Raw genomic sequence first — 26858 nt, 5'->3', positions numbered from 1 at the left:
AGCTCACTGTCGTAAAAGTGTCGCAAATATATACTTGCGATCTGGCGCCCCCGTGCGGCAACGAATACAAACCCAGTATTGTCGCCAGAGAGAGCGAACAGACGACCTGCTGGGTAAACAACAGTGTCGACTCGAGAGGCAGGAATGGGAACTTCGTCGAGGGCTGAGAGTGAGATATTTCTATATTATCTCATAGACACACTGTAGAGATGTTGCTCTGTCTTTGTTGGTTTGAAACGAGACGATCGCGGGTCTAAATAGTGATGGAAAATCTCCTATTTGCTTACTGGAGTTGAGCTAGCCTTCACGTTAGCTTAGCACGCAGCCCTTCAGGGCCCATTGCTTTCGATGCTGCTTTTCAGCTCTCATCGGGACTGTTGTCAGTTTCACAATCCCAGCCATTAACAATTGGGACTTGTATGTAGGCCTGCCGAGTTACGGTTTGTGTTAACGTTGATATTAATGCCCCGATTCAACGTCTGTCATCATTTTTTTTTCTTGCCGGGTTTTAACCTTCTACGTCGAACTGAAAGACGCGTTTGAAAATTCTACTTTTAGAAAAACATATGTGCAATCGCTGTTGTTTTCTGTGTGGACCAGTATGTGTCTACTAGCTCTCTCATGTAGTTTTGCCTTTTTAAAACTGCTGTCGCAAATGATCATTCCGATGAGCTACTTAGTACTGTTTCCTGCGTTTCTACACGAAAACAAGTTCATAGTGGTTTCGACAGCTATTGTGGAAGATATTCGGACAGCTGATAGTAGCTGTTCACCAACGGCCCTAGAAGACATGACTCGCATTTGCATTGGTTAAGAAAATTCATGTTTCTATCCCTTTTTTTAAAAAACAATTTTTTAACTAGGCCGAAAGAAGATCCAGTTACTGCTTTCACAAACGCGCAGCTCCACTTATTTTACAGTTGCAAATGCGTTTGAGAGTATTTGCTTTGAGCATCAGTAGCATTGTTGGCCCTAATATCATCATTTGATCTCAGGGAGGATAAATCTTTATTCTTAGTGTGAAGAGAGTGTGTCTTGTGACTTCTGATGATGAGCTGGAGAAAGAAAATTGCACACAGCGATGGTGTGGCTCATAAGCTAGATTTTTTTTTAAATTACTTGAAATCCAGTTCAAGTGACCAATGCTGTAATACAATGTTGTAAATGTATAGTGGATCACTGATGACGAACAATCAGTTTGGAATGTCTGTAAATGAGGGAGGAACTTAAATTGAAGGCGATAACGTGGCTATTTATCTTTTGCTATAAATGTTCTGTGCATTTCAAAATTAAACTAAACTATATGCACGATGCAGTTGCACAAATAATATGAAACTATTTACAAATATAAAAGAAATATGTGAAATGCACGCTGCTGAAGAAATTTGTTTTTGTTTTGTTTAACTTTTTTTTCATTTAAATTTGATCTGAAAATGTTTTCCTTCACTAGCACCTACATAATCAAAATGTCATTAAGATTAGAGGAAATCTTTCTTTGTACAGCATTACAAATTAGTATCTTTTAACAAACTAGGTAATATTTGATTGCTGTGTATTGGCATTGAAGGCTCATGAAAAATATGGCTTTTCCTGAATGACCAGATTTACCAGGTAATGAAAGCAACACTCGCGACACTTCCTGCCTCATTGTCAGTCACATGCTTACAAAACTGTGTTTCGATTGTTAATAAACGTGAGTTTACTGACTAACACCTCTTTGATCCATAGTAGACACAACAATATGTTGGCGCACCTAACAGACATCGTGTTACAATGTTCCTGAGTGCGCTAACTCTGACCGTCTCTGTCAGAAATGAAATCAGGCATCAGCTACAATGTTTTATTTTAGATGGTCGAGCATCACTGACTAATCCACAGTAGACACTACAATATGTTAGCGTGCAACAGGACATTGTGTTACATCAAACACACACTGTTTGTGCTAATGTTAACTTCTCACTGCCCATGTGCACCACTAACATACATCCAGAGGACGAAGCGGGAGAAAAAACTGTTTTGCGGGAGACCCCCCCCCCCAAAGAAGTGCATACATGAACCACTCGTCCACTATTCAATGATTTTCACGTGAATACTCAACTAATCCTGGCAGCCCTATTGCCCACCTTTCAAATATGACATTAAACAACAAAACAAGCCAATTTCAACTCGGTAAAAACGTGCTGTCAAAAATGTCTGCCGTGGGAGTCACCAACGTTTTTGAAAAGGAAACAGAGGTGACCAGTTTGCAACGACTGACAAGTGGGCAACATTATTCTCATGTTGTAATGTTATCAGGCTCCTCCGTAACAGCTTTACTTAGGGACACGTGGGGAAAAACGGAATTAAAACAGGCCAAGATCGAGACGCCGAGGATTGAGTTGAACCAAAATCGAGAGTGTAAAAATGAGTTTTGTCTCGACATTGAAACGGGTTAGGCATCCCATTGCACTGAGCCCAAGTAAAGAAAACTAACCCGACAATTTCTTTTTTGCACTCCATATAACAATTCAGTCTTTTTGTGGGAACTGTTACGCCATGTTTATAATTTTATCATTCGGGCGGGGTGCATCTGTAGCTCCATAAAACATCTAACGTTCTATGTCATCTAATATTATCCTGCTCAAGCGGATCTCGACATGCCCTCTGAATTTATCGCTGTTAATAAAACAGACCATTTCTAAATGGCCTTTATTTAGCATAGCTTTCATCTCAGTTATTGGCTCTCTAGATGAAGTCACTAATAGTAGGCTTTCAGCACAATGACTTTAACTGTCGTGTTTTTCTTTCTTGCTTTTGTAGGTGTTGTGAGATGAAGTGGTTTGAAGCATAGGAACCGCGCACGCACTCTTAGCTCGGTGCGGACAAAGCTGCCACAATGAAGAGTGAAGTGCCGTCTGAGGCCTCCAGCAGACAGGAGCATCTGAAGGAGCCGCTGGTGAACCCGGAGCCTATGGAAGCAGCCAAGAACTTCTCTAGCAATATGGAGGTGATTGGAATGGCAGACAGCGAGTTTGCTACCCTGTGTTCCGAATCGAGGCGTCGGACCTTGAGGGATACGGCGGCTCACAAGGACTCGGAGCGAGGCCTCCCTGGACGCAGAAAAAGAAAAGTCCAACAGGCTGGACCGTCTGACTTTAAAGTCGGACATTTTAGCGAGACTTCCGTGGCCCCTCAGCGTCCCAGGGAAGAACTCTTACGACACTCTAGCGAGGATGAACACAACCATGAGTCATCTTTTAGTGACTGTGCCTCGTCCCCTTCCTCCAGCTTGCGATTCGGTGACTCTGAGACACTGAGCTCCGAGGAGGATGTGGAAGCTGGACCGACGGGGGGCCAACAAAAAGCCCCCGCCGTCACGACGCCAGCCACCGGAGTTAGTCTTCGCCCCGTTGTGGGTCGAACGAGGCGGACCCGCTCGCATAAGTGGGTGCGCTCCGAGGCGGAGCCGGTGTTGCTGAATCGGCCCTGTTTGAGCAGTCGGCGGACTCTGCATAGGAAACGATTTGTGAAATCAGTTCCTGGGGGAGGGCAGCGTACGCAGAAGCAAAAGGAGCGACTATTACTGCAGAGGAAGAAACGGGAAGTGATTGCACGACGAAAATATGCTTTACTCAATAGCACAAGTAGTTCAAGCGAGGAGCTGAGCAGTGGCTCGTCTTCCCCTTCCTCGACCGAAGTGGAGGATGAGCTCTATGTGGATGTCAGCAGCACCAGCAGCCTGCCCAACAGTGCTGCAGTAGCCGCAGGTAACCTGTGACTTTGATGCTCTACTTCTGTATTATTGCTCGTCTGGGTATCAATAGTCCACCGGATGTCACATGACTGATCCCATTTGTTTACATCACCATGCTGGCGGGATAGTAGTGATATTGGCAGGTGAAGGATCTACAATGATTTGAGCAGTGATAAAATTAGGGTTAGGGTTGCCGTCCTCTAGTATCAAAGGGTGGAACAAAAGTTTTGTGTGTTTCTGTACTTCAGTAATTAATGTGACACTGCTTCTTTGAAGTTACTAGCATGCCTTTTATCATCCCCCTTTTTGTGACTGTCCATGGAGGTATAAGCGCTACAGCTCAACATTCTGGTTGTTTTTGTTTGTTTTAATATACGACTATGTAATTAAATTTGTCTAGCGGCACGTCGTTTCACCACAAATGACAGGAGGACGTTATGTTTTGCTGTTATCGTCAGGTAAGTTGCTTTTGTGTGCGCAAGGTTAGCCCATTTTGTGTTGATGTCCATGCGAAGGGTCACGTAGTGCTACAATTGACGGGAGGACTTTGTTTTGCTCTGTTATCGGTAAACAATATTAAGCCCCGCTTCCATCCACAAATCTAACCATCTTTTTTCTCCTTGCTTTTTTTTTCCCCCAGTACTTCCTCCTTTGTAATTCTAAAAAAAAGTAGCCCAGTTCTAAAACATGTAAATATTTTGGAGGCCAATAATTGCGTCGACAATACGTTACATGCATTTTGCTTGCAGTCACAAACAAATGCTTTTGAGTTACAATCTGCAAAGTTAATGATAGTCATGTAAACTTAACATGCTTACAGTGGATCTCAAGTGCCACATTTTCAAAAACAAAAGTCTGTGGTATTACGCTCGTTTGCTTTCGTTTCCACAACCTTCAAAGGACTTATTCTTATTCTTTATTCTTCTTGCTGAAATAAACAGCCACAAACCAAGCACCATCTATAGCAATCCATCACATTCTCCCTAGTTTTTGTTAGTGTGTGCATGCAGTGCGCCCTAGCAACGTGACGTCACTAAGGAGGTGCGTAGGAGAGTAGTGGCTGTTTCAAATGTAGAGAAGAAAAGAGTGGAGCAAGGTCGATACCGTCTGTGGAAACGAGACGACTTAACCAAGACGAGATCCTAATGTGTGTAGAAAATGGAGGCTGCTGTATTTTTACATGGCTTCTCTGCGAAGAATTCAAATTCGAATTGAACAGGTGGTACAGTGTTTTTATTGCATATTGTAATATGCATTGTATCAAACTGGCACTTTCATTAATACCACTGTTTTATGCGCTTTGTTTTAAAGCACTATAACGGTGCTTGCAGGCATCACAATCTGTGGTGTTGCCAAAATAAAGTGCAGTCCTGCACGAACGAATGCTTTTCAGTTGAAGTGATGCAACGTAATGTAATATGCTGATGAATAGTTGAAAAAGTGGGTTGTACAACTAAAGCAGATTTGAATAACAATTTAGAGTGCTGATGTGGTTCATTTTGGAATTCACTGCACAATTAGGGATGAATTAGTCATTGTCTTGGACGAGCTAGCGCATTACCTAGTCACATAACAAAAAATATCTTTTTTTTTGAGTGGCACTATGATTTTAAATGATCTAATTAAGAGCCTGTCCATTCTTGAATCGTAAAGGGGATTTCAAAATGTGATCAAGTTGGCACAGTGTTTTAATTTCTTGAGCAAAACTGTGCTGAAGTTCCAGTCCTGAAGATCAGAGTTGTTTTGGTAATCACGTCAACGCCTCACCGGTTATTTGGAGAGGGTGCTAAGCAGCAGTGCTCAAGGGACAGTCAGACTAGAAATTTCCAATGGGAATCATGAAGTTCAGTTGCAAGTCTCTCGCAACCGTATAAAAAAAAAAGCACCGCTGCAGAGCAGTTCTAGAGTTTGTGACACAGAAAAACAGTCTGGTCAGTGAAGTCAATATCGATACATTTTGAAAATGATTCATTGAGTCACTTTTAACAATGTGTCTGAGACAAAATGAACCAATGTCCAAAAACTGCCATTTCACTCACATGCATGTCACGTTCCCGTCCACGTGCACAGGCGCTCTGGATGAGGACGTGGTGGTGATCGACGCTACTCCGGCTCCGGCACCTGCCGTCCCTGCCAGCGAGGAGATCAACGTCACCTCCACAGACAGCGAGGTGGAAATCGTCACAATTGGAGATAGTTTCAGGTAGGCAACGTTTTGCTTTGAACTCATCGAAAATGCCTTTGTTTATTTGAGAAACGTTGACTAAATAGGTAGGCAGGCTGCAGCCTGCATTTGCAGCCAATTGGTCATTCAAGCCTGTCTTCTCAACCATCAGGAAACACTCTAGTTTTTGCCACACGGATGACGTCATGATCAACAGTCACATTTGTGTTGCTTTTGTTATCTCCAAAAACATTTTTATTTGTTAAAATGCATGAGTCATTGGACTTTCCTATGCTTATTGGTGATTAAGCAACTACATCTTCTCCCAGTTGTCTGTACTGGGCCTACATTTTTCCCAGGGAGCAGCTCTTTCCTGTGAATACATGTTGTTCAGTCTGCTGGCTGTTTTGTTGCCGCTGCTCCCTTGCACAGCAATGCGTTCAGAGAACATTCCAGTGTTTCTGCGGTACACAGTGGGATGCTTTCGAGCGACGTCCCGCCCAGATCGCAGCGAACGGCGTACTCGATACGAATCAATAATAAACACACTTGATCGGCCCCTGGTCTCATACTAAAGTTGAGCTCAGGACATGCGTGTTGTCTTTAGCAACATTTGAATGAATGGTTTCATTTAGGAACTAATTTAGGGCATAGGAATAAATTTGTATATAAATAATGTGACATACATATATTTTGTGCAACCTACATTTTCTACAGATGGGTGGATAACATTTGTTTTGTTCTAACTAACCTGCCAAAGCTCATATGTGAAAGATAAAAAGTCATGTGGCATTTAACAAAATGGCTGCCACTATCTCAATGCAATGTGCTGACATTATGCCTCATCATTATTCCTTCTTGGGTGTTCTGTTGTTTTATTGGTTTCCAGGCTGTTTTGCTTTGCTGAGCTAACTCCTATTGCACTAGTTAACAGGGATGTCAAACTCTTTTCCTCACATACTAGTGACTAGTATGTTTACGGTGAAATGTTGTCCTCCAGGCTTCACCCCTCCCATCCTCAGGGGTTTATGGTGGCAAACATATATTTACAAAATAATCCAGAGTCTACTTAATTAGGGACCCTTCCCTTGTGGATGTTAGGAACTGAGGAGCCTGGCCAATTACTGTGTTTTCTTCTGGGTACTACTTGGCAATCGCACAATTTTGACATTTTGTATATGTGTGCGTTTGTCCTAAAAGTGAAGGTCAGAAAATAAAAAAAATATTTTTTTACATGCTTTAGTAAGACATGAAATGAGGTTGCAATTAACAAGTTCCCTGCACGCACCTGTGTAGGTTTGGAAAGCTCATGGGGTGAGAGGTATAATGATATTCCCCAACCACAAAGCTCCATGGCATCCCACACAAATAATAAAACCAAAAGGTTTGAATTAACTTCCCTACCAAAAAATATTACAATTCAACAGTGCAAAAAATGCACAAATATAAACAGATTATTGACATGTTGCTTTAGTCCGTAAGAGGTCAGAAAATGGGCAAAAATGCAAACCATTGTTTTCCCATGTAAAAGCAGTATTTGGGGAAATTTTAGGACAATTTAAGATGCTGGGACAGGGTGGTCGATACTTAAGTGACGTTTTGGGTAACATATATGTCAGGATAGATTTAATGCAGCCCCAAAGCAAACATTGCCAGCGAAATGCAAGTGTGCCTTTGCTGAAGGTAATGTATAAGCACCATTATCCTACCTTTGTTTCTAGGTCGCGCTCTTTGGGTGGTCTTGGTAGGATATGGGCTAACAGTTGCTCTCAGAGCCGTCTCCAGGAGCCCCGAGGACGCCACAGACTGTCCACCGTCATCCAGCCGCTGCGTCAGAACTCTGGAGAGGTGGTTGACCTAACTGTTGATGAAGATGGTAAGGAAAACATAAGGCCGACTTAGCATTCAGAGCTGCCATCAAAGCTCAACTATCACTAAGCAGAAGAGTCGGATGAATATTTTGAGAAAGCTAATGTAGCTTGGTTTTTATTCCCATGACACCCCACACACCATTATCATAGTGTGAAAGGGTGACTGAGGCAACACTATGAAAGCACTTGAAAGGGGCTACTTTTATGAACTCCCTCCATTTGGCACAAAACTCTGAAGACAATTAGAAGATAACGTTTTCCAGCATGTTGCGTTTGCACTTTTAGCTCTCTGCTCAACGGGAATGTGGGATTTTTATTCATATCTCAAACATGGGTGAATGTTAAAGTTGAGACTTTTTATGGAGCCTGAGATTAATTTGTGAATAAGTAAAGTCGATGGAGTGCGCACACCAGAATGCTAATGAGAATCCGTCTCCTCCTCGGCTGTTAAGCATCTGCTGACCAGCACGCACTCATTCTTAACAATAATGCACATGCATGCACACACAGGCTTACTTTCATAACTATGAACACATGAGTGTGTATTAATTTTCTTTAATCAGATTTTATAAATAGATTGTCAAAATGTGGCACATTCACCATCCTGATCTATAAGCTTTGTTCTTAAATGGAAATGGATGTTAAGCTGAGGCAGACTATCAGGACTGTATGTGGCAGTGTTACAATTCAAGCGAGGGATATTAGAAGACAAACAGACGGCGGTATATATTCTTTATCTCCTGCAAAAAACTACTAACAACAGTTTTCACAGTCAATTTCTGCATATATTCTATTTATTTTGGCATACAGTCATTTTCTGCATATGTTATATCTGCTCTGGAATCTGTCTTTGATTTTAGACCTCTCAGTTGTGCCAACAACCTCTGGCAGCATTCTCCCTCAAACAGTCAGGTCGTCCTCGTCGTCATCTTCCCAGCATGCCTCTACCTCAGAGCTCAATGATGCCGCCGGTCCCTCCACTAGCTGCCCAGGCTCAGTCCCCAACAATATGCGCACACCAAGGCCGAGTGGCTCGACCCGAATAGCCGCTGAGGGTAAGACAGCATGTTGCAACCTGACGCTTTTATTTTTCATGGATTTTATGGAAGCTGTATTTATCTAGGAAAGGTCATCGAGAACTATAGCCTTTGTTTTCGTCTTAAGCAGATGACAGCAGATCAGGCTTGTCAGGTTCAGCGGGAGACACCACAGGCACGGCCATGCCCAGGCTGCCGTCGTGCTGTCAGCAGCACTCGCCATGCGGAAGGCCCTCCCCCGGTCATCTGTCCCTCAGCCACTCCCATTCGAGCTGCATGCAGGCCTCGTCCTCTCAGGCCAACGGCTCCCAGCACGGTCACGGCAACGCGCACCATTTTGTCCTTCATGTCCACCACCCCACACCGCAGCCCCCGGGTACCCTGCCATTCCAAGAGCCGAGCTGTGCTGTGGAAAGGCCCAGTGCGCTCCCTGCAACCTGTGCCGGAGTGAGCGGCGGGAGCAGCAATAGTGGAAACGGCAACAACACAGCCCATTACCACGAGCAGGTAATACTCTACTGCATTGCATGCTAACATAGTAGTGACAAACATCGTACCGTCGTCTGTGATTATGAAAAGCTAGTTCTGGCATTTATTCAATATCCTTGATATCAGATTTAGCATTCTAGTGGAATGGCTGTTTTTTTTTTTTTTTTTACTAGTAACATATTTTTTTTTTTAATCTTGGTTGACAATTATGAAGCATAAATGAGCAATGAATTGAAATGTGTCCCTCTCCTCACAGCAAACGCTGCCAGTGGACCTGAGCAACAGTAGCGTTCGAAGCAGCGGTGCTAGTTTCCATGGCAGCACGTCAGCCTTTGACCCCTGCTGCCCAGGCTCCACCTCCCGGCCTCCTCCCTACGTTTCCCAGGCCACGCCTGGCCCTAGCCAGCCAGCTGCGGTCGACTCTTTCAGCTCCGGCATGGCGGCCCAGCCTCAAACACAGCTACAGCAGCCATGCAGACATTACATACACCCCTCATGTTAGTATGAACGTGATCAACTGTCAGATGGTTAATTTAAGTCGGGGAAAATATGGGCTGCAAACACAATGGACATTTGTTGTTGGCTTATTTCATATTTTCTTCACAGATGGCTCGCTGGCACGCTCATTGCATCATCAGCCTTCCACTGCCTGTCCTCATTCGCACGGGAACCCTCAACTTACACCTCAGCCTCCTCCACAAGGCGACTATGTCCTTCCCCACAATGTCCACTCCTTTCATCCACCGCTGCCATCCCATCCGTCAGGCCACACTGTACCCAGTGGCCCTCCTCTAGCCGCCCACCACCTCTCCAGTTCCAGTGCCCCGCTGACGCAGCACCTGCCCCCGGACCACCAGACCCTGCCGCACCATATGCCACCACTAGGATCAGTTCAACGGCTCCATCAACACGAAATGTTGCAGAGGATGGAGGTTCAAAGGCGCAGAATGATGCAGCACCCCACGTTAGTACCTCTGTGTCGTTAACGCTCGGGTATCGAGTCACCCCAAATAGTGAAAGTCACCCTTCCTAAAAGGTCTTGTATTTTAGTAAACACAACCGCCGAAAACAGACAGGACCGTAAAGCACCAACACCAGCCATTTTCACTCTTCTGGGCCCGTAGACTGCCTGCTGCAGTTTTTAATCTGGACCACTGAGCATTTACATTCTTAAGAGTCCAGTATTATTCACTCTATGAATTTATTCCCTTTTAGAATTGGATAATGAAGATATTAAATTCATTCTTCATTGTTTTATTATTTTTATTGTTTTATTTTTTTTCAGGGGATTAGTTAATTCATTAAATAATACTACAATTGAATTTGTAAAGATATAGAATTTTGTAAACACATTTGCTTTATTCCTTTTATAATAAGTCACTCATAAATTATTTTACCATAAAACAAATATTACTGCGAATGGCTGGCAACCAGTCAGCTGGGATTAGGCTCCAGCTCACCACCAACTTTAATGAGTACGAGCGAGTGCTATAGGAAATTGATCGAGGGAACATTTTGTTATTAAAATATGAGCATTTCAGCTTTGTAACTACAAATGACCTGGCCCAACGTTCAATTCCACATGCATTTTAAAACGCAAATGTTGCCTTTGAGCATAATGTGTAGATATAATGTTAGTGTATATTATTGTAACCCATGGTTATTTGTGACGTTCCGAAGCTCAGCTAAGCTTAAACGTAATTGTAGTGATTACTTATTAATGCATATTAGGGTTCATCTTGTGAATTGTAATTAGATTAGCAATCCTGTATGGCTTATTCATTGCAGGCGAGCACACGAGCGTCCTCCTCCCCACCCTCACAGAATGCACCCCAACTACGGCCACGGGCACCACATCCATGTGCCGCAGACCATGTCTTCCCACCCTCGCCAGCCGGAGCAGAGAACCGCATGGTTTGTGTCGGATACTCTTTCCACGCTTTTCTGTTCACGCCTACCACCAAGACCATTACTGAAAGGTGACAAATGTGTTTGTCTACAGGGAGCTCGGCATCGAGGCTGGAGTGACTGTGGCGTCGTACCCTTCGGGGCACCTGCACTCCCACCTGCACCATTACCACCCCACTTCCAGATTGCACCACTTCCCTATCCCCTTCATGGTAACACATCAGCATACATTTGCATAAATACCACTCTGTTTTAATTGAATTGTGTCTAAGATCATTGATGCTGCCCCCAAACACACACACTAACATTGCTTGTTTTAAGGATGGTGTGGCGAAGATCATGAATTATGCAAAGGCAATTAATAAAAGCTCATCAGGCATTTCAGGTGCATACTCAAGAAGCCTCGAGGAGAAGTCTTTGCACAAATACGGTCGACTGCTTCCTGATATTATTTTTTTCCTTTTGGACACAGTGAGATGAAAAGCAATTCAGACAGAACATATTGATTTCACCTTACTTTTGTCTAATATTCATTTATCACAGCATACATACAGAGAAAGTAAAACAGTTTACGGTGCTACTGGCATATGACATTTGGTGTTTTAAAGTGCTCAAAAAAGTTACCAGGATTCCTGCGAATCCTTAAAAAGTGTTGATTTTATGATTGCAAATATTCTCCAATCTAAAAATAATTGAACATTCTTTGGAAAAAAAAAAAGATAAACCAAATGTCTCTCATCATGCCAACATTACGCAATTCCGAAAAAGGAGGGGGGAAAAAAGTTCATTTTGTAATAGCTCAAAGTAACGTGTGTGTGTTTTTCTTCCTGACAGCACACTGGTATATCTGAAGTCACCTACCCACACATTCGCTACATCTCATCTCGAATGACTGGCTTTGGAAGAACCTACGAGGTGAGTGCACACTGATTGCATTGTCTACTCGTAAAGACGGATTAGTTGAATTGAGCCGAGATGTCTGTATTATACCATCCATCCATCCATTTTCTCATTTAGTCCCCACGGGGGTCGCGGATTATACATATACTAAAAAGTATAGCCAAGCGATACATCATTGGCAAAATTAAAATGATGCCATGTACCATGTAGGTACCGTTACTTCTGTACAGTTTGGAAGACACCAAACAGTTCTCCCAAAAAGAATCCAAGCTGTTTAATTTGCCACTCCTGTAAAATATGTATTTGTATGAATAAAGAATCACACAGGAGCATACTTAATTGAGCCAAGTAGGGATGGGCAGCCCCTTAAGCAGCTACGGCTCGAAGTTTACTGTTGGCGTTACCCAAAAAACAAATTCAGTTAGAACACCAACATGTTCAGCCAAACCATACAATAACGGAAGCTAATGCTAACATAATCTGCAATACTTTAGATGAGTTTACAGATATTAGCATTAATATTAGGGTCATTAAAAACCCAAGGATGGGACGGAAAGATGAACTGTCTCGTCAAGCCAGAAATGCTGGATACCAGTAACCTGTAAACAAAATTTCCCGCATCTCTACCCTAAGCTGATTTCGTCAAAAATTGCACTAAAACACTGTGGACAACGTGGACAAAGGCCAATAGGCATGTTTTTTTTAACTATGCCTCTCTCCGTGCCTGAGGCTCAGAGCTAAAACCTCCTGACATTCAAATTAACAAGCCAGACCTGTGAATCACATGTTGAGCATGTCAACATGCGAAAACAGTCTTGCGACGACACCCAGTCCAGCGACTGTAAACATTTGCTCACTTCTTAAATATTAATACTACTTTTCACTTAAAAGACTACAAAAAATCTCACATGCATGTTCTTGTTTGAACATGCACGCAAGAGCTGCAGCTCAGCTTCACAGTTGCCGGCGTTAAAGACACACATTCGGTGTACGAGCGAGGCAACATGCAATGAGGAGCGTTGAGTGTCTGTTTGTTGTGGCCCTTTGAAGGACCTGCTGCATTTAGAGGAAAGACTTGGGACGGTGAACCGAGGAGCCTCTCAGGGAACCATAGAGAGGTGCACTTACCCACACAAATACAAAAAGGTGAGACTTTTTGCGCTGTCCAGAGCAGCATATTGAACACGCACGCCTATTGTACGCATTGTCCTGATACGTTTGTGTGTCGTGCTGCTTGGCTCTTAGCGTGTGTTCTGGGACAGAGTGGTCTTTTGTACTCACTTAGCCAAGTGCTGTAGTGTCTTTTAGCTGTGAATGCAGATCTTGTTGGGGAAGGCTTTCCCTAGGTGTAACTAAACAGGCCGTCTAACACCCTGCCACCCAATACAGAAGGTGTTGGAGAGAGACATTGACCAACAGTTAACCCCCGAAGCTTGGGCCTCTATTGGGAAAAATATGCACGCAAGCCCTGAATCGGTGAGAAATAATGACCCAATCAATTTGGAAACAAGTGTTAGCTGTAGTCTTGGGGGAGGGGCCATGTTGTTTTTTCCTCTTTCCAGGACAAAAGGACCATTCTCTCTGTCCCCAAATGGAATGCAGTGTTTTAAGAATAGATAACTCTTTCAATAAAATGTTTGCATATAGTTAAATATCTATAGCAGTCACTTTAGGTGAGCAAATTTCATGTTTTTTTTTTTTTTAAACAATGGGATTACCTGCACGTGGTTTCTGATGTCGCCTAATGTTTGTCACTTGTAGAGAAAGCTGCACGGCAAGCAGGATGAAGACGAGGGGGCGGACGAAGACACAGAGGAGAAATGCACCATCTGTCTGTCCATACTGGAGGAGGGGGAGGATGTCAGGTGTGTCCCTGAGCTCATTTCACTTTGCTCACTTTCACAAGCTCCAAGGTATCTGCAGAAAACCCAAGAGTGTCTCAAAATGAGGTCCCACTGGGCTGCCATTTTGTCACTTGCACAGCATTTTTCTAAAGGCCTACCCTCTGGTGACAAAATGTGTCTTGGCCCAAAAGCATAATTGCATTTATAATTGATTGATTAATTAATTAAGCATTTATTTTGGGGGGGGGGGGGGGGAGAACAAATTCACCAAATAAAGACCCCATTTACTTCATTTCAACCTCAGCCAAACATGACCAGGGGTGGCGCTAGCACTTTGCCCCCTTAGACTACAAAGAGGATATTCATATGTATTCAGCATAATTTACAAATCTGAACTTCTAAGAGTGGCCAAATAATTTTCTTCCCAACCAGGCGTTTGCCGTGCATGCACCTCTTCCACCAGCTGTGCGTGGACCAGTGGCTGCTCACCAACAAGAAGTGCCCCATCTGCAGAGTGGACATTGAGGCTCAGTTGTCTGCTGAGAGTTGATGCTGTTTGATTTTTTTAGCCCCCGCCCCTCCCATCCGTGCCACGTGTCTCTTTCTAACGAACACTTTAGTTTCCATATTCATCTTCATTTCCTCCTGAGTACTGCAGTCAACCAAAGAAGGCAATGAATAGACCTGCGCAGCTCTACTACTAGGAACATCTTGACAGTGCCGGCTATCACTTCTCCATTAAGAGTTTATGTATTTATAAAGCTTTTATGTAGCTTTTGGATTGTTTTGTCATATTCCCCGCCCCCACCTCCCTCCTACCCCGCATGTTTCCTTGCAAAATGCATTTGTTTGCACATTTACCCACGGGCTTAAAGGCAAGGACAAGTTGCTCTTGTAAAGCTGCGAGGCCTCGCTTTACTAGACTAGAATGTCAGCCTCCACAACAACATGGTAGAGTTCATTTTTACCAATCATTGTATTGAATAGTTTGTTTAGAAGATGTTGATTTTTTGTGAAAGATGTTTTTGTTTTAAATAAAGAAGCATTCCTAGACGTTCCTAACTAGGGGAAACTATAACAAATCAGCTGCTGTATTAGTGCACATTCACATACTTGGACACAGACAGTATTTTCTCAACTTACGCCTCACAACTGTCAACATGCTAGTCGCATCTGTTTCACACAGAAAGAATGTTACACAACCCTCGTCCAGAAACAGGGCTTGTAGGTACACATACGGGTGGTCACATCACGGATAGATTGCTCGGCGGATAGCTAGATGGCTACATATAGTGACCCCCACACCCCAACCCCTCTGTGTCCGTAGTTGAGCATCAGCTGTGCGAAAAGATGACACGCTAAAGTGTTCACTGGCATAAAACTTGCACAAGAGAGAGAAACGGCAGGATTAGTTGTGATTACGACGCCATGTTGAGGCCATGTATTTCCACTTTGACTATGAAACCCCGTTAAAAAAAAGAAAAAAAATATTTTGAACGGAGTGATGAAATGCAGTACTTAATGAATCAAAAGCAGGTATACATGCTCTCATCACACACCCTTCAAAGGCACCAGAAGCATATTCTGTGGGATTTATATTAGTTTAAAAAATATTAATAAACTTGGATAACTCTTCTTCTGAGTGGTGTCATTTTTGTTCTGTGAGGAAAATATGTATTTTTGTGTGAAATTGAAAGGGTTGAATTTTTTTAAATGGAAAAAATAATGACCATCACGGCCACTAAAACAACAACAAAAAAACCCACTGCTCAGTAACTGGGAGGAATGTGGAAAAAAGTCTTCATTTCAATAGGAATGGAAAATGTAGGAATTAGGGCAAGGGTGTCAAACTCATTTTTGTCGTCATAGTTTCCTTCGGAGGGCCATTGTCAATAATGCCTTATATACAGTATAGTAGTGACGTACGGTGAGGCTCATGACTGGGGAGGCACCGACGTCACCCCTCGGTAAAATTTGTCCGGCACCTAACCGTGTCACAAAAAAGGTTGGGGTACGCTGCTCTAGTGTGGCTTATTCATTATTTAATTTTAACTACTTTAATTAAAATCTCATAGCAGTCTTCACACATAAAAACACTCAATACAGCACATGAAATCAAAAACTTGTTTTCAATCGTACGTACCTCTCCGTTCCGAAGTCCCGTTGTCCGAATCAAACTTTTTAACTCCGGAGTTGGTCTTCCTTTACTGATGACCTCCTGCTTCGACCTTAAATCATTTGGATAAGTAATAATCCATTGTAAAACGAAATGTAAAAACAAGAAGAAATAAAACCGTATGTAAAACGAAACAAATGGACGACTGCTCCTCAGTTTACTGTAAATTTGAACTGGAGATCTCTTATTCCACAGTTAGGCGCATGAAGCATCCCGGGATCACTAGCACCCCCTGCCATAAGGCTGGAGAACTTTTTTTCGTTGCCTCCGTTGGGTCGGCCATCCGCGGAAGGGGGGGTGGGGGTTTGGGGGTGCTACCGGTGTGTTCATTGGAAATAAATATAAACCCTGTTCAACAATACATGCTTTATTTAAAATAAAAAAGTTTCATTTACTGTCTCGTATTGCACAAGGATGCTTTTGAACCATCCAAGATCCAAAGTGATAAGTCCCAGCAGTTGAGAAAGCAATTTGGAGCACATGTGGTTATTTGGTCAAACATAACCCAAGTGAGGAATGCGAAAGCAAAATGCAACTTGCAGTGCACAAAAAGAAAAAAAAAATACCTCTGTGAACACAAAACAAGAAAAAGGAATCACCGTCGTGTGTGAGAGGAACCTTAAAGCGACCCTGTGAGTGTTCAGACTAATATACAACAATTCTTCATTTACTGACAAAACGCCGCTGTTTGTTTGGAATGCCATCGGAGCATTTACTCTATATTTGATGTCTATCTTAAGGTTTACGTTCTAGTATCCTCAGTTGTCCACCAGTAAGACGTTTTATACTGCTGGTGCCTTTTTGGCCTACCAGGGCGACCTTAAGTTGGATATCAGATTGCAATTAGTAGGCCATTTCCGAACACTAGTAGGGAAACTTTGGCGTACTAGCAAGACAACTAACTATTCGAGAAACTCTGCACAAGATTAGTGTATGAAAATGTGACTGGCCAGTTTTACGAGTGTGCCCTAATCAGTCCACTAGTGCTCTGAGTTGTCTTACTAGCAAGGACAAAGCGTGTTACTCGTGCAGGTTCTAGGAGTAAATGCTCAAACGGCATTTCATTTGAACACAAAGAGAAAGGGCGCTCAACATATAATTGTGTAAAAGTGTAAACAAAATCCCGTGGGCCTTCATGACTTGACTCAACAAAGTGTGTGTCCAAGGTAGTAGTACCTGTACTGATAAAGTGCTAACACACCACAGACAGCGTGCTCAGGTTACAGTACACACAGAGATGCTGACTATCTTTGGTGTCTAAAAACGGTATAAAATCACGACTTAACAGCCATTCCCTGCAAGCTTTACAATTACATAATAAATATGACGCCATCTTTTAGTTAGGAATCATCTCACGGTAAGAAGGATTTAAAAAATAAAAATCATAAATCACAGCCTGTTCCCAGATTATGTGTACTGCAACTTTGATAGGGTTCCTCAGCAAAAAAAGGTGATCAGGACAGAAAGCATGTATAAATACAATAAATAATTGTGTTGTTTTTTTTTTTTTTTTGTTCAGCACTTCCGAAAAGGACAAAGTAGTCCCTCTTGTGTTGGGGAAGTTGACTGACAAAGAGAGTTTACATTCATGGATTATGCAAGGCAGTAGTGGAGGATTCACCTACAAATCCCACAGTGCTTCTTGACGCTCCACCGGGAGGAACGTCGTAGGAACTCCTTCATCCTGTCCGGCGGTCCGTCCGTCCTTCTAGATCTTGGCCACATAGTTGTTGGGGAAAAGGCCTTGCTTCCCTCGCAGACGTCCTGACCACCATCCAGAAGCGTCTGAAATAATCCACATTTTAAATCGTCTCTTTTGGACGCCGTTCATTTGCAGTCCGATAGAATGATCACTTCCTTTAGAATTCGAAATGTCCACATACCCTCTTTGATGATATCAATAATGTCGTTGGCGTTGAAGCTAAGCTCGTCTGTGTCCTGGGCGTCGTAGGCGTACAGGGCTTTGCACTGGGGCACCTGAGGTTTTGGCTTGGGTGCAGGCTTGGGTCGCCCGCCGCCTGGTGGAGGTCTGGTGGTTGACGGTCGGTGAGCTCTGGTTAAGACACAGCAAACAGTAATGACGTGTATTAGCGCCACCTGCATGACCAAGTGATAACTGCACCCTTCCAGCTCTCCCCCACTCAAAAACAAAACAAAAAATGATTTTTAAAAAGAAAAAAGCATTCAAATATACACATTTCAACTCCTCAGTCACACAGGATAAACAATATACCACATGTATTTGTCTCGTCATTGTGGAAATGCTGAGAGGCACACATCCCTTCACATGACATTGGTTTGTAAATTCATTTAAATGAAGTGCAAATAATGTCACGAGTTCAGCAACTTGTTTTCATATTTCTGTGTGAATGATGAGATACAAACATTTCCATGACTGCTATTCCACTTAAACGACTGGAGTGAAAATGGTGACAAGTATTCTGTTTTACTGTCAGGTTAGAAAATTGTTTAAATGCAATCCCACTAAAGTTTTGTTCAATATTCTTACTATTTTGTAGCTGAATAAAAAACACCAGCTTTTCATTGTGGTAGTGTGAAGGCTAACAGAAACACTGACCTTTTTGCTTTTGTGATATTTTTCCTTCCCTCTTATTATCTGAATGCTTAGGAACAAGCATTCAGAATTGAGGGTCAAAATATGTTTTTATATTGTGTGACAACCCTTGCCACTATTACACATTATTGTGCAAAAAAAAATAACTTAAGCCTTTCCATTTTAAATGCATATTACTTTTTGTGTAAAAAATAAGAATAAAATAAAGCCTTTTCATTTTAAATGCAATCTATTTTTGTTCAGGACTTGTCACTACTAGTGCCTCTTTTGGCCTGCTATGATGTTGAATAAATACTCCAATGACTATCCAGAGACAATTAGTAATCGCCAAATGGTACTATAAAATGGTATTGTAATCCCAAATCTTACAGTTAGAATAAATCAACATTTTAGAGTAAAATGTGACAGCACACACTCACAAAAATGCAAGCATTAACCTCAGGTATCGCGACAGCAAAGTGCATCACTTTGCTATTATGGGATGTTTGTTTCTCAAGTCAAGGCGTCGCAGTGGAGTAAAAGACATCTGTAATTAAGAAACCTTTTCTACTATGATCTATCCACCACCCAAAACACAGCAAACACTCACATTCTTCCATTTGAAGCTGCTCCACTGACTCCATGACTACAAAAAGAGTACATTATCCAAATTATGTTAAATTAGAGACACACGTGTGTGCGCATGACCGACATTATTACCCTGGATGGCGTCATGCTTTTACTAGGTGTATGGGTCATTCCACAATGGAAGGACGTTTTTATTTTCATCCCTTTAGAGCACCAGAGGCGGGGCCTAACCGCACCGAATGACCAGTATTGGTTTCTTGTTCAGCAGTTTTGTGCTATTTTGATGCAAAATAACCCTTTGTACTGGGGGGGGGAGATTGTCTGCTTCAAACTCCCAGCATTTTCGTTGCCCACCCGTGGCCTAAATCGTCCTTCAATTCTGCAATGACCCAAGTGTGTTTGTGCACAATCGTACGTGGTTTAAAAAAACACCTTCATCACTCTTCACATGTGCGTATATGGTAGGCAATCACAACACTAATGTTCGTTGCGCATGAATGTGAGATTCCTCACCCTGCAGCTCCTTGATCAGGAACCCTGAGAAAGTCCAGATTGGGTCCAGGTCCAGGTTGCGGTCGTACGCTGCCCCTCTCCCTAGGCTGACTGAGGTTGCTGGGGAGGTGAGGTCGTACGGGTTCGCCCTGGTGCTGCTGATATAACGAGTTCCGCATATTGGCCATGTGATTGGTGTTCTTCAGGTTGCCGTTCTGGTGAGCAACTGCCAGGGGGAGAGCGGAAAAAAATTAGGGCCTGACTAAAAAGTTTCTCTCCTGAACTCAAGAAGTTGAGAAGTCCTATTTTGGAGAATTGGCAGCGTGAGAGCGCAGCACCTGGGGGACCCGGTGCGGCCCGCGACGGCGTGTTCTGATGTGTTCGAGAGCGTCTTTGAGTGATGCTGGGCCTGGAGGGACCTGACAAAGGAAGGTGATGCAAGTGAGTTTTGTGCACATCATCAAGGCTCATTTTCACTCAACGGTGGCTCTCTCTACTCACGTGTGTTCCGAGGAAGTCCCGGCCCGATGCTGACCTGCAGGTTTTTGCTGGAAGGCTTGAGTGCGGCCATGTCTCCCTGACCCTGGACAAAGGTGACCTGTCGGGAGCCAGCTCCGCCACTTATGATGCCCCAGTTCTCCTTCTTCAGCTTCAATGTCAGTCTGACACGCAAAGAAAAAGTTAGAAATTACAGTGAACCCCCACATAGTCATGATTTGGCATTCGCAAATTTATATTTTCCCGGATATCATCTGGACAGTCATTCTTGGGGAATCTCCATCTGGACTTTTATTAAATTTGTGAGTATGTGTCCTTACGTGTTACTAAACTTGATTGGTAGAGCCCTCTGGGTTTTCTCCTCAAACCTGCGGGCAAGTAAGCTGAGGAACTCCGTTTTGAAAATACACTCCAACAAGCTGTCGTACTCCTGCTCGTGCAGAATCATGAAGTCATCCTGCAGGGTGCTGGGAGGGGTGGGGGGGGGTGGACATTTATATTTTGGGGCTTACAAACTCTAAATATTTTCATCATGTTTACAGTATTATATCAGAGTAATAGTAGGAAGCACTTCCATGTTTGTATGGCCTTCACATGAGTTAACTTACTAGTGAGGACCAAGAGCATACTAGTACAAGAATCTTAAACTAGATCTCAGGAATATGAAAATAGTACTCCATTGGAGCAAGTTAGTACCTCATAGACACACCCAAGATCCTCTCCACGGCGATGTTCCGCTTGAGCACCTCCTTCACTTGTCCTTTCTCCGGCCCCTGTTTCACTTGTTCTCTTCCTATGAGGTACACCGACCTCGGCGTCAGGATCAAATCCCTCTTGATTGGCTGAGCGCAGGAAATAGAATTCATGAGTACAAAATCAATCTGTAAAGATGTCAAAAGAACCGAGGTTCAAACCCACCTTGAATCGGCGATCATATTTGGTGACTTTGTCCGCAAAGTCGATCTTCTCCCTCTTGGCCAAAAACTGCCGTAGCTCCGGCCTGTCATCCATGCCCAGATAGTCTCCCACAAAGTTTCTGTTGATGCTGTGTCGTCGCCTTTCCTTGTGATTCAGCAGGAGGTCAGATGCTATACACACATGCAAAAACACAACACAAAAACATTGTGAGCAAAGCACAATATGCACACTGGGCTTGGATGTAACAATTGACGTACCTTCCTCTCGCATCTGGACGTACTTCTTGCGGGCTGCGTATTTCCGCCAGGCTTTTTGGATGGCTCTGGCATAGCCATCAAACTTGCGCTCCCTGGTCTCCTCAAGCAGAAAGAGCTGTCCATAGAGGGCAGAATCATTTAGAAATCAATCGCAAACCTCCCAAATGGACTAAAATACATAGACACCAAAAAGACGACCATTTTGTACGTCTTTTTGCCGAGAAAATTCTTCAGGTGTCCTGTGAGAAATTACCCAATTTAACATAGTCAGAAAATAGTGTATTTACTACAAATAATGGCTCACCTTTGATTGAGTTATTATGGAATAATTGAATAAAAAAACTAAGAGTGTGACACACCGCAACAATATTTGCTAACAATGCACAAAAATAACAGATGGCCTGTTTTATACAGTACTATTTTCCTATTCTGGGTCATCTAAGGTTACATGAATTACACGTTGGCCAGCAGGTGACACTGTGGTAAAAGAAAAGAAAAAGGTTGTTTCTCTAACTGCTGATTCCGCATTTTCAAATAATATTTGCTGTTTAAAACTTTTGCAAATAGCACATGCATACATCAATGTTCTTTTGGGGATTAAAAAAAAAAAAATTATGGCTCATTATGATAAAACAGAAGCCGCAGAGTGTAAGTCACTTTCAAAACTCGTGTTCTGTAAACTAAGTAGAGCAGCGTTTCAAATTAAATGTACATAAAAATACTTGTACTGTATTATATTTAGAACATTTTGTCTTTTTCCACTTTCCCATGTCATTTCACACCATTCAGCATAAAATGTCACTCCAGCCAGGGTGTCGATATTTTGCTTAATAATATGAATGACAGCTCTCGCCAGATCATCAATCACCACTTTAGGTCTTTGCGGCCATCTGGTATAGCATCAAACAATCTTCACTTGTTTCGACTAACAACTGAAAAAAAAACCCAATTCGGTCCGAAACATAATTAGCCAGCCTGTCTTATCGCAGAAAAAGGTTTGTTTTGAGAAGCCTGTCAGCCGCTTTCATTCGGTGTCATATTTGACTTTCATAAGCGCACCTCGGTGACGTGGACTTTGAGCATGAGGCGGGGGAGGGGGTGGAGGGGGCGGCTACTGGTGAATAAGTAACATTCAGTATCAGCTGTGAAGATGAATTAAGACTAAGTTGCCTGTGCATTCATTTCTACACGTGCGTGCGTGTGATGTATACAAATCTCAACAGGCACGAGCACAGACACGACACAAGCGGCGCTTTCATAAAAAATGGACAGGGTGGAAAAAAAAAAGTCGAGTCTATTGGATGTTGTGTCAACTCTGCAACCACACTGCGTACTTTGTTGAGTCAATGCTGACGCGGGGCGACGGCTCGGGTGGCGTCTCCTCCCCTACGTCGATTTGGGATACTGATGCCTATGGAAATCTGTTTGGGCATTTATTCCATTACCCTTCACGTACGTGTACGTTTCTTTGGCTTCACGAGTAGAACAACCAACCATGTCACTACTTGTCACATTCATTCCACTCCTGTATCACAAATTTGCACACTTGCAGGACAGATTTAGCACACGATTTGGTTAACTACATGTTACCAGTGAGGCATAATGAATAGTGGGCATTATAGTTCATTCCAGTAGGCCAAAAGAGGCAAAACTGCGTCAGGGCTCTACACCCTACACTTAAACAAAACATATACAATGTGTATGACTTAGTGGAATGCTCAGAGGCAAAAACCTACCGACTCGGGGGCTTTGACGAACACCTTGGTCTGGCCCAGCTGGAACTGATCCTGGTCCATGTTGACGGAGCGCATGAGGTGGAGGACGCCTTGTTTCTCATCACCTTGCCATGAGGGCCAGGACTCTCTGGTAAGGATGGCATACCTGCGAAAAAAAAAAGTTTGGCAAATCTCACTGAGGAGTGTCATGATCCACTCGGAGTTGTGCTTATGTCCCAGTCTAAAGGTCTGTGGTGACACCAGGACAGACGTCAGATCGTTCCTGAGCTGGATTATGTCTCGCTTCCATAGTGGATATAGCCTTATTTCGTCACTCTTGAAATATTGTTGATTATGACATGTCGCTACTGAGAAGGTTTTTCATGTAAAAGACATGCAAGAAATTCAAACTTTAGGCTGAGAATGTCAAAACATGCTTAAATTACATATATTGTTTTAATAGCTGCTCCTGTGTATACTTTAGAGCAAAGTATTTGCACTAAGCAAAGAGTTTCTTTGAAGACCTCTTGGAACACATTTAAACATCTCTTTCACTAATGACACTGAATGAAGGTTGATGGTTCTGCTCATTGCGCTCTCTATTATGCTAAAATGCTGAACAGTAATTGCAAATACTTTAAGTGTTCCCAAAATACCTCACTTGTATATTGTATCTGGCATTCAGAAAGCCTTTGAACACGCGAGTTAGAGATTGTGTGTCATCTATTTTAATTAAGGTAGGATTAATGCTGGCCAGCGTGATTAGAGCCAAATGTCAAATAGTTCCAACTTGCACCTCATTAATGCTTATCATCTTTTATCTGACTGTTACATAAATCTCAATTATTTCACTAATTTAAAAAAAGATACATAAATATAAACTGATGATTCCGATTTAAGTCATTTTTCCGACTAACTGACCTACGAGCCTGATTGGAAAATTCCTAAGGATCCAAAATTGGTTCTTCCAAATTCTTTCATTGCTGCTTCTGGCAAAGCTACAGACTCTTCATGTTGGAGGTTGTGTTACCTGTGGAGGAACTTCCTGAAGACACGGCGATAGGCGTAGCCAGCACGCCTCACCCTAATGTTTTCCTTCAGGCCCAGATATTCCACTTGATGCTTCACACTGAACACAAAAACATATGCATCAACAAAATGACACCTGACTTATTATTATTTGTATGACTTATTTGACTTTTGTTTTAAGCATAAAAGTTTTATTTTCAACAGTCCAACAAACATGGTTTTGAACTAATCCCTTGTCCATATGACTGAGTTAATTTGAAAAAAAAATTGCTGGGAGAGTCCTGTAGGTGGCACAGTAGCTGTCGACTGCCACACAGGAAGCTTTTTTTTAACAGTACTGCCATCTGATTGTTCTCTGTTATAATTGGGCCGAATACTTAAAAAAGGGACAAAAAATTCTCAATCTTATGAGCAACCTTTTCCATAACATATAACCAACTATCTACTACGTACACTCAGACTTCCCGTCAAAACATCGGTTCCGGTGCTAATTAATGGGTCCGACTCAACAGGAAGTACATAGGCTGTGAACAATACAATGCAAGTACTTCTCAGCCCTCTGGGCGGGAAACTGAAAGAAAGCGATAAAGAAGGGGCACGTCCCGCATCGTAAGATGGCCTTAGATGGAGAGTTAAAAAAAAAATGGATGGAGGAGGGAGGCAGGAAGGTGATGAAGAAAGAGGTCACAATGACTCGCTCGCTTACCGGCCCTCTTCCCAGTCTCTGGGTTTCTTGGTCTCGTTGGGTTTGATGCAGCGGATGTAATGGGGAGTACATTTCATTAATGTGCCCACCAGGTCGTTGGCTTGTTTCTAGTTGGTTGAAAACAACATGTAAAATGCTTGCAATATCTCAATGTTAAAAGTGAAGCAATTTCTCAGATTTTGCATTACGTGTTTTATAGAGCCACATAAAATGACGTATTGAAATTATTTTATTTTACCTTTATTTTACTGCCTGCAGTAGTGGGTCGACCCTTCTTCTCCGCATTGAGGTTTTCAGGGAAGAGAGCTCTGAAGAAAGCTCTGTTGGAGGACAAAGGTGAGCAGAGTCGCTTATCATCACCCATCATCCCTCGGCAACCCAAAACAAAAATGCAGTTAATGATTCATCAACCGAAAGGCCTTTGCCAAACGTCAACAATTTACATTTCAAGCCCACACAAGGTCACAGGTGTAGATGGTTAAACTGGGAAATGATTCGCTTTACACTGACAGGAAGAAAATCTGCCTGAGAAAGTGAAAATGCACATGTGCTGCCAAGACTGAACCGAGGTAATTGAACACTTCTTTGTTGTGTATTTTTTTCTTGTCTTACAAAAACATTAAAAACCGACTTGGCAATAATCCAATTGGGCTGAGCGTAACTATAATTCACAGGTTTTTGCCTCCTTTTGTCTTATTAAAAAAAAAAATGCACTCAGCGACTCTACAGTTGACACATGTAGTTGTTATTTTATTAACCTTTCTCTTGTCGGAATTCTTCGCCCATTTTGTTTTCTATCTAGGTTTATTTGGATTTGAGCGTGGGCCTCGAAGCTGGATGGCCGGAGAACAAAGGCCCGCAGGTTGTGTGTACGAATAACGCGCAGCTGGACATCGGTCATTTCTTTCTTCTCTTTTAACCTGCTACGCTCAAGAATGAGGCGGTTGCCTTCCTTCCTGAACTTCCTTTATGACGGCCACATGTTTTTATTGCATGTACGGTAATTGTACCTTGACTTTCATTTTGCTATGCCACTGTACTGCCTCAATGGAAGAAGATTTATCATAAAAAATCCAGGTTGAATAAATTATAAAATTTAGACACCGTCAAACAAGTAACTAATGCACAAAGGGAATAATCCCACCCACCAATGAACAAAAAAACATCTAATGTGATCTCAGGTGGCTGCATTGAAACAGAAATGACTCACATTTTACTGCTCTGCATCAACTCAATGAGGTCACTGAAAAGAACGTCTCGGTTCCTTTCACAAAATCCTTCTGCGTCGTAGGACACCTGGAAAGGAGCAGAGGGCCATTATGGAAGGTTAGGCTCCACTGTTTAAACCTTGAACGGGATGAAAATTGCACATGTGGGAAAATAATAGGACTAAATCGATGGATTATATTTTATGAGATTGGGGGAAAAATGAGTTTATGCCTCACAGGTGTTCTGGTATTAAAAACAGAGCATAAATTGAGCAATATTATCCCTCTGCTGCCGTAGCCTGATAATGGAGGAATATCTGGTGATGGGAGCCCCTCAAGTTATTATGGCATGGCTCATAAGCATGTGGCATGTGTGGCAGGCCGAGGCCACCGAACATCTGGAGGAGGACGATGACCGCCAGAGCCCAAAATGAAAGAAAATATTAAAAAATAAGTACGGCTGAGGATTAGGTGTCACGCTGTTGCGTAACAGGTGTGCTGAACCTACAAAAATGGACAAAGCAGACATGCAACAGAAATGTTGGTTTAAACCCCCCAAAAAAGATGATGACATCATCACCAGAACTCTAACCACCAGGATTAGAAGATATATTTATAGGAAGCAGCAGCAAATCCCACACTGAAATAACAATTTAATAATGCTGCACACCACCAAAAACAAGGTGGAGTAACTTTATGGTCACAAATTTATGAAGGAGAACTGACCTTAAGCATAAAACTTTCTAACAATTCATTCTGTGACCACAAAAC

General features: G+C 42.7%; 2 protein-coding genes across 5 annotated transcripts in view; one reads left to right on the top strand and one right to left on the bottom strand.

The window, feature by feature from the left end:
- Nucleotides 1-49: 49 nt before the first annotated feature.
- On the top strand, nt 50-15581 carry rnf111 (ring finger protein 111). 3 transcript variants are annotated; one of them, XM_049716992.2, is made up of 15 exons: nt 50-169; nt 2800-3746; nt 5804-5936; nt 7619-7773; nt 8629-8823; nt 8936-9312; nt 9551-9791; nt 9901-10258; nt 11083-11208; nt 11297-11414; nt 12037-12117; nt 13153-13248; nt 13492-13578; nt 13864-13967; nt 14379-15581. In XM_049716992.2, the coding sequence occupies exons 2-15, from the start codon at nt 2876-2878 to the stop codon at nt 14494-14496; spliced, it is 3060 nt and encodes a 1019-aa protein (XP_049572949.1). In that variant the 5' UTR covers nt 50-169; nt 2800-2875; the 3' UTR covers nt 14497-15581. The 3 variants fall into 3 exon arrangements, with proteins under 3 accessions (XP_049572949.1, XP_049572948.1, XP_049572950.1); XM_049716991.2 differs by having other exon boundaries at nt 8933-9312; XM_049716993.2 differs by lacking the exon at nt 13492-13578 and having other exon boundaries at nt 8933-9312.
- Nucleotides 15582-16473: 892 nt separating this feature from the next.
- The window catches only part of myo1ea (myosin IEa), a 32528-nt gene continuing 22143 nt past the window's right edge, over nt 16474-26858 (bottom strand). Inside the window, exons 15-29 of one of the 2 annotated variants that reach the window (XM_049716989.1) lie at nt 26090-26175; nt 25118-25199; nt 24880-24986; nt 24175-24273; nt 23166-23310; nt 21430-21544; nt 21173-21342; nt 20951-21096; nt 20575-20721; nt 20258-20418; nt 20095-20175; nt 19778-19982; nt 19287-19322; nt 18006-18175; nt 16474-17907 (exon numbers count right to left, since the gene is read on the bottom strand). In XM_049716989.1, the coding sequence (XP_049572946.1) occupies nt 17831-17907; nt 18006-18175; nt 19287-19322; nt 19778-19982; nt 20095-20175; nt 20258-20418; nt 20575-20721; nt 20951-21096; nt 21173-21342; nt 21430-21544; nt 23166-23310; nt 24175-24273; nt 24880-24986; nt 25118-25199; nt 26090-26175 (1827 nt within the window). In that variant the 3' untranslated portion in view covers nt 16474-17830. The remainder of the gene's footprint in view (nt 17908-18005; nt 18176-19286; nt 19323-19777; nt 19983-20094; nt 20176-20257; nt 20419-20574; nt 20722-20950; nt 21097-21172; nt 21343-21429; nt 21545-23165; nt 23311-24174; nt 24274-24879; nt 24987-25117; nt 25200-26089; nt 26176-26858) is intronic. The other variant, XM_049716990.1, reaches the window with a different exon arrangement.

Source organism: Syngnathus scovelli, chromosome 4 (genome assembly GCF_024217435.2).
Source record: "Syngnathus scovelli strain Florida chromosome 4, RoL_Ssco_1.2, whole genome shotgun sequence".
NCBI classification, from domain to species: domain Eukaryota; kingdom Metazoa; phylum Chordata; class Actinopteri; order Syngnathiformes; family Syngnathidae; genus Syngnathus; species Syngnathus scovelli.
This window is presented reverse-complemented; position numbering and strand designations above follow the sequence as displayed.

Coding starts and splice junctions, on each gene's coding strand:
- rnf111 (XM_049716991.2), top strand. CDS start 2,876: ATGAAGAGTGAAGTGCCGTCTGAGGCCTCCAGCAGACAGGAGCATCTG. Junction 9,313..9,550: donor CAGCCCATTACCACGAGCAG/GTAATACTCTAC, acceptor CTCTCCTCACAG/CAAACGCTGCCAGTGGACCT. Junction 13,249..13,491: donor ACCCACACAAATACAAAAAG/GTGAGACTTTTT, acceptor CACCCAATACAG/AAGGTGTTGGAGAGAGACAT.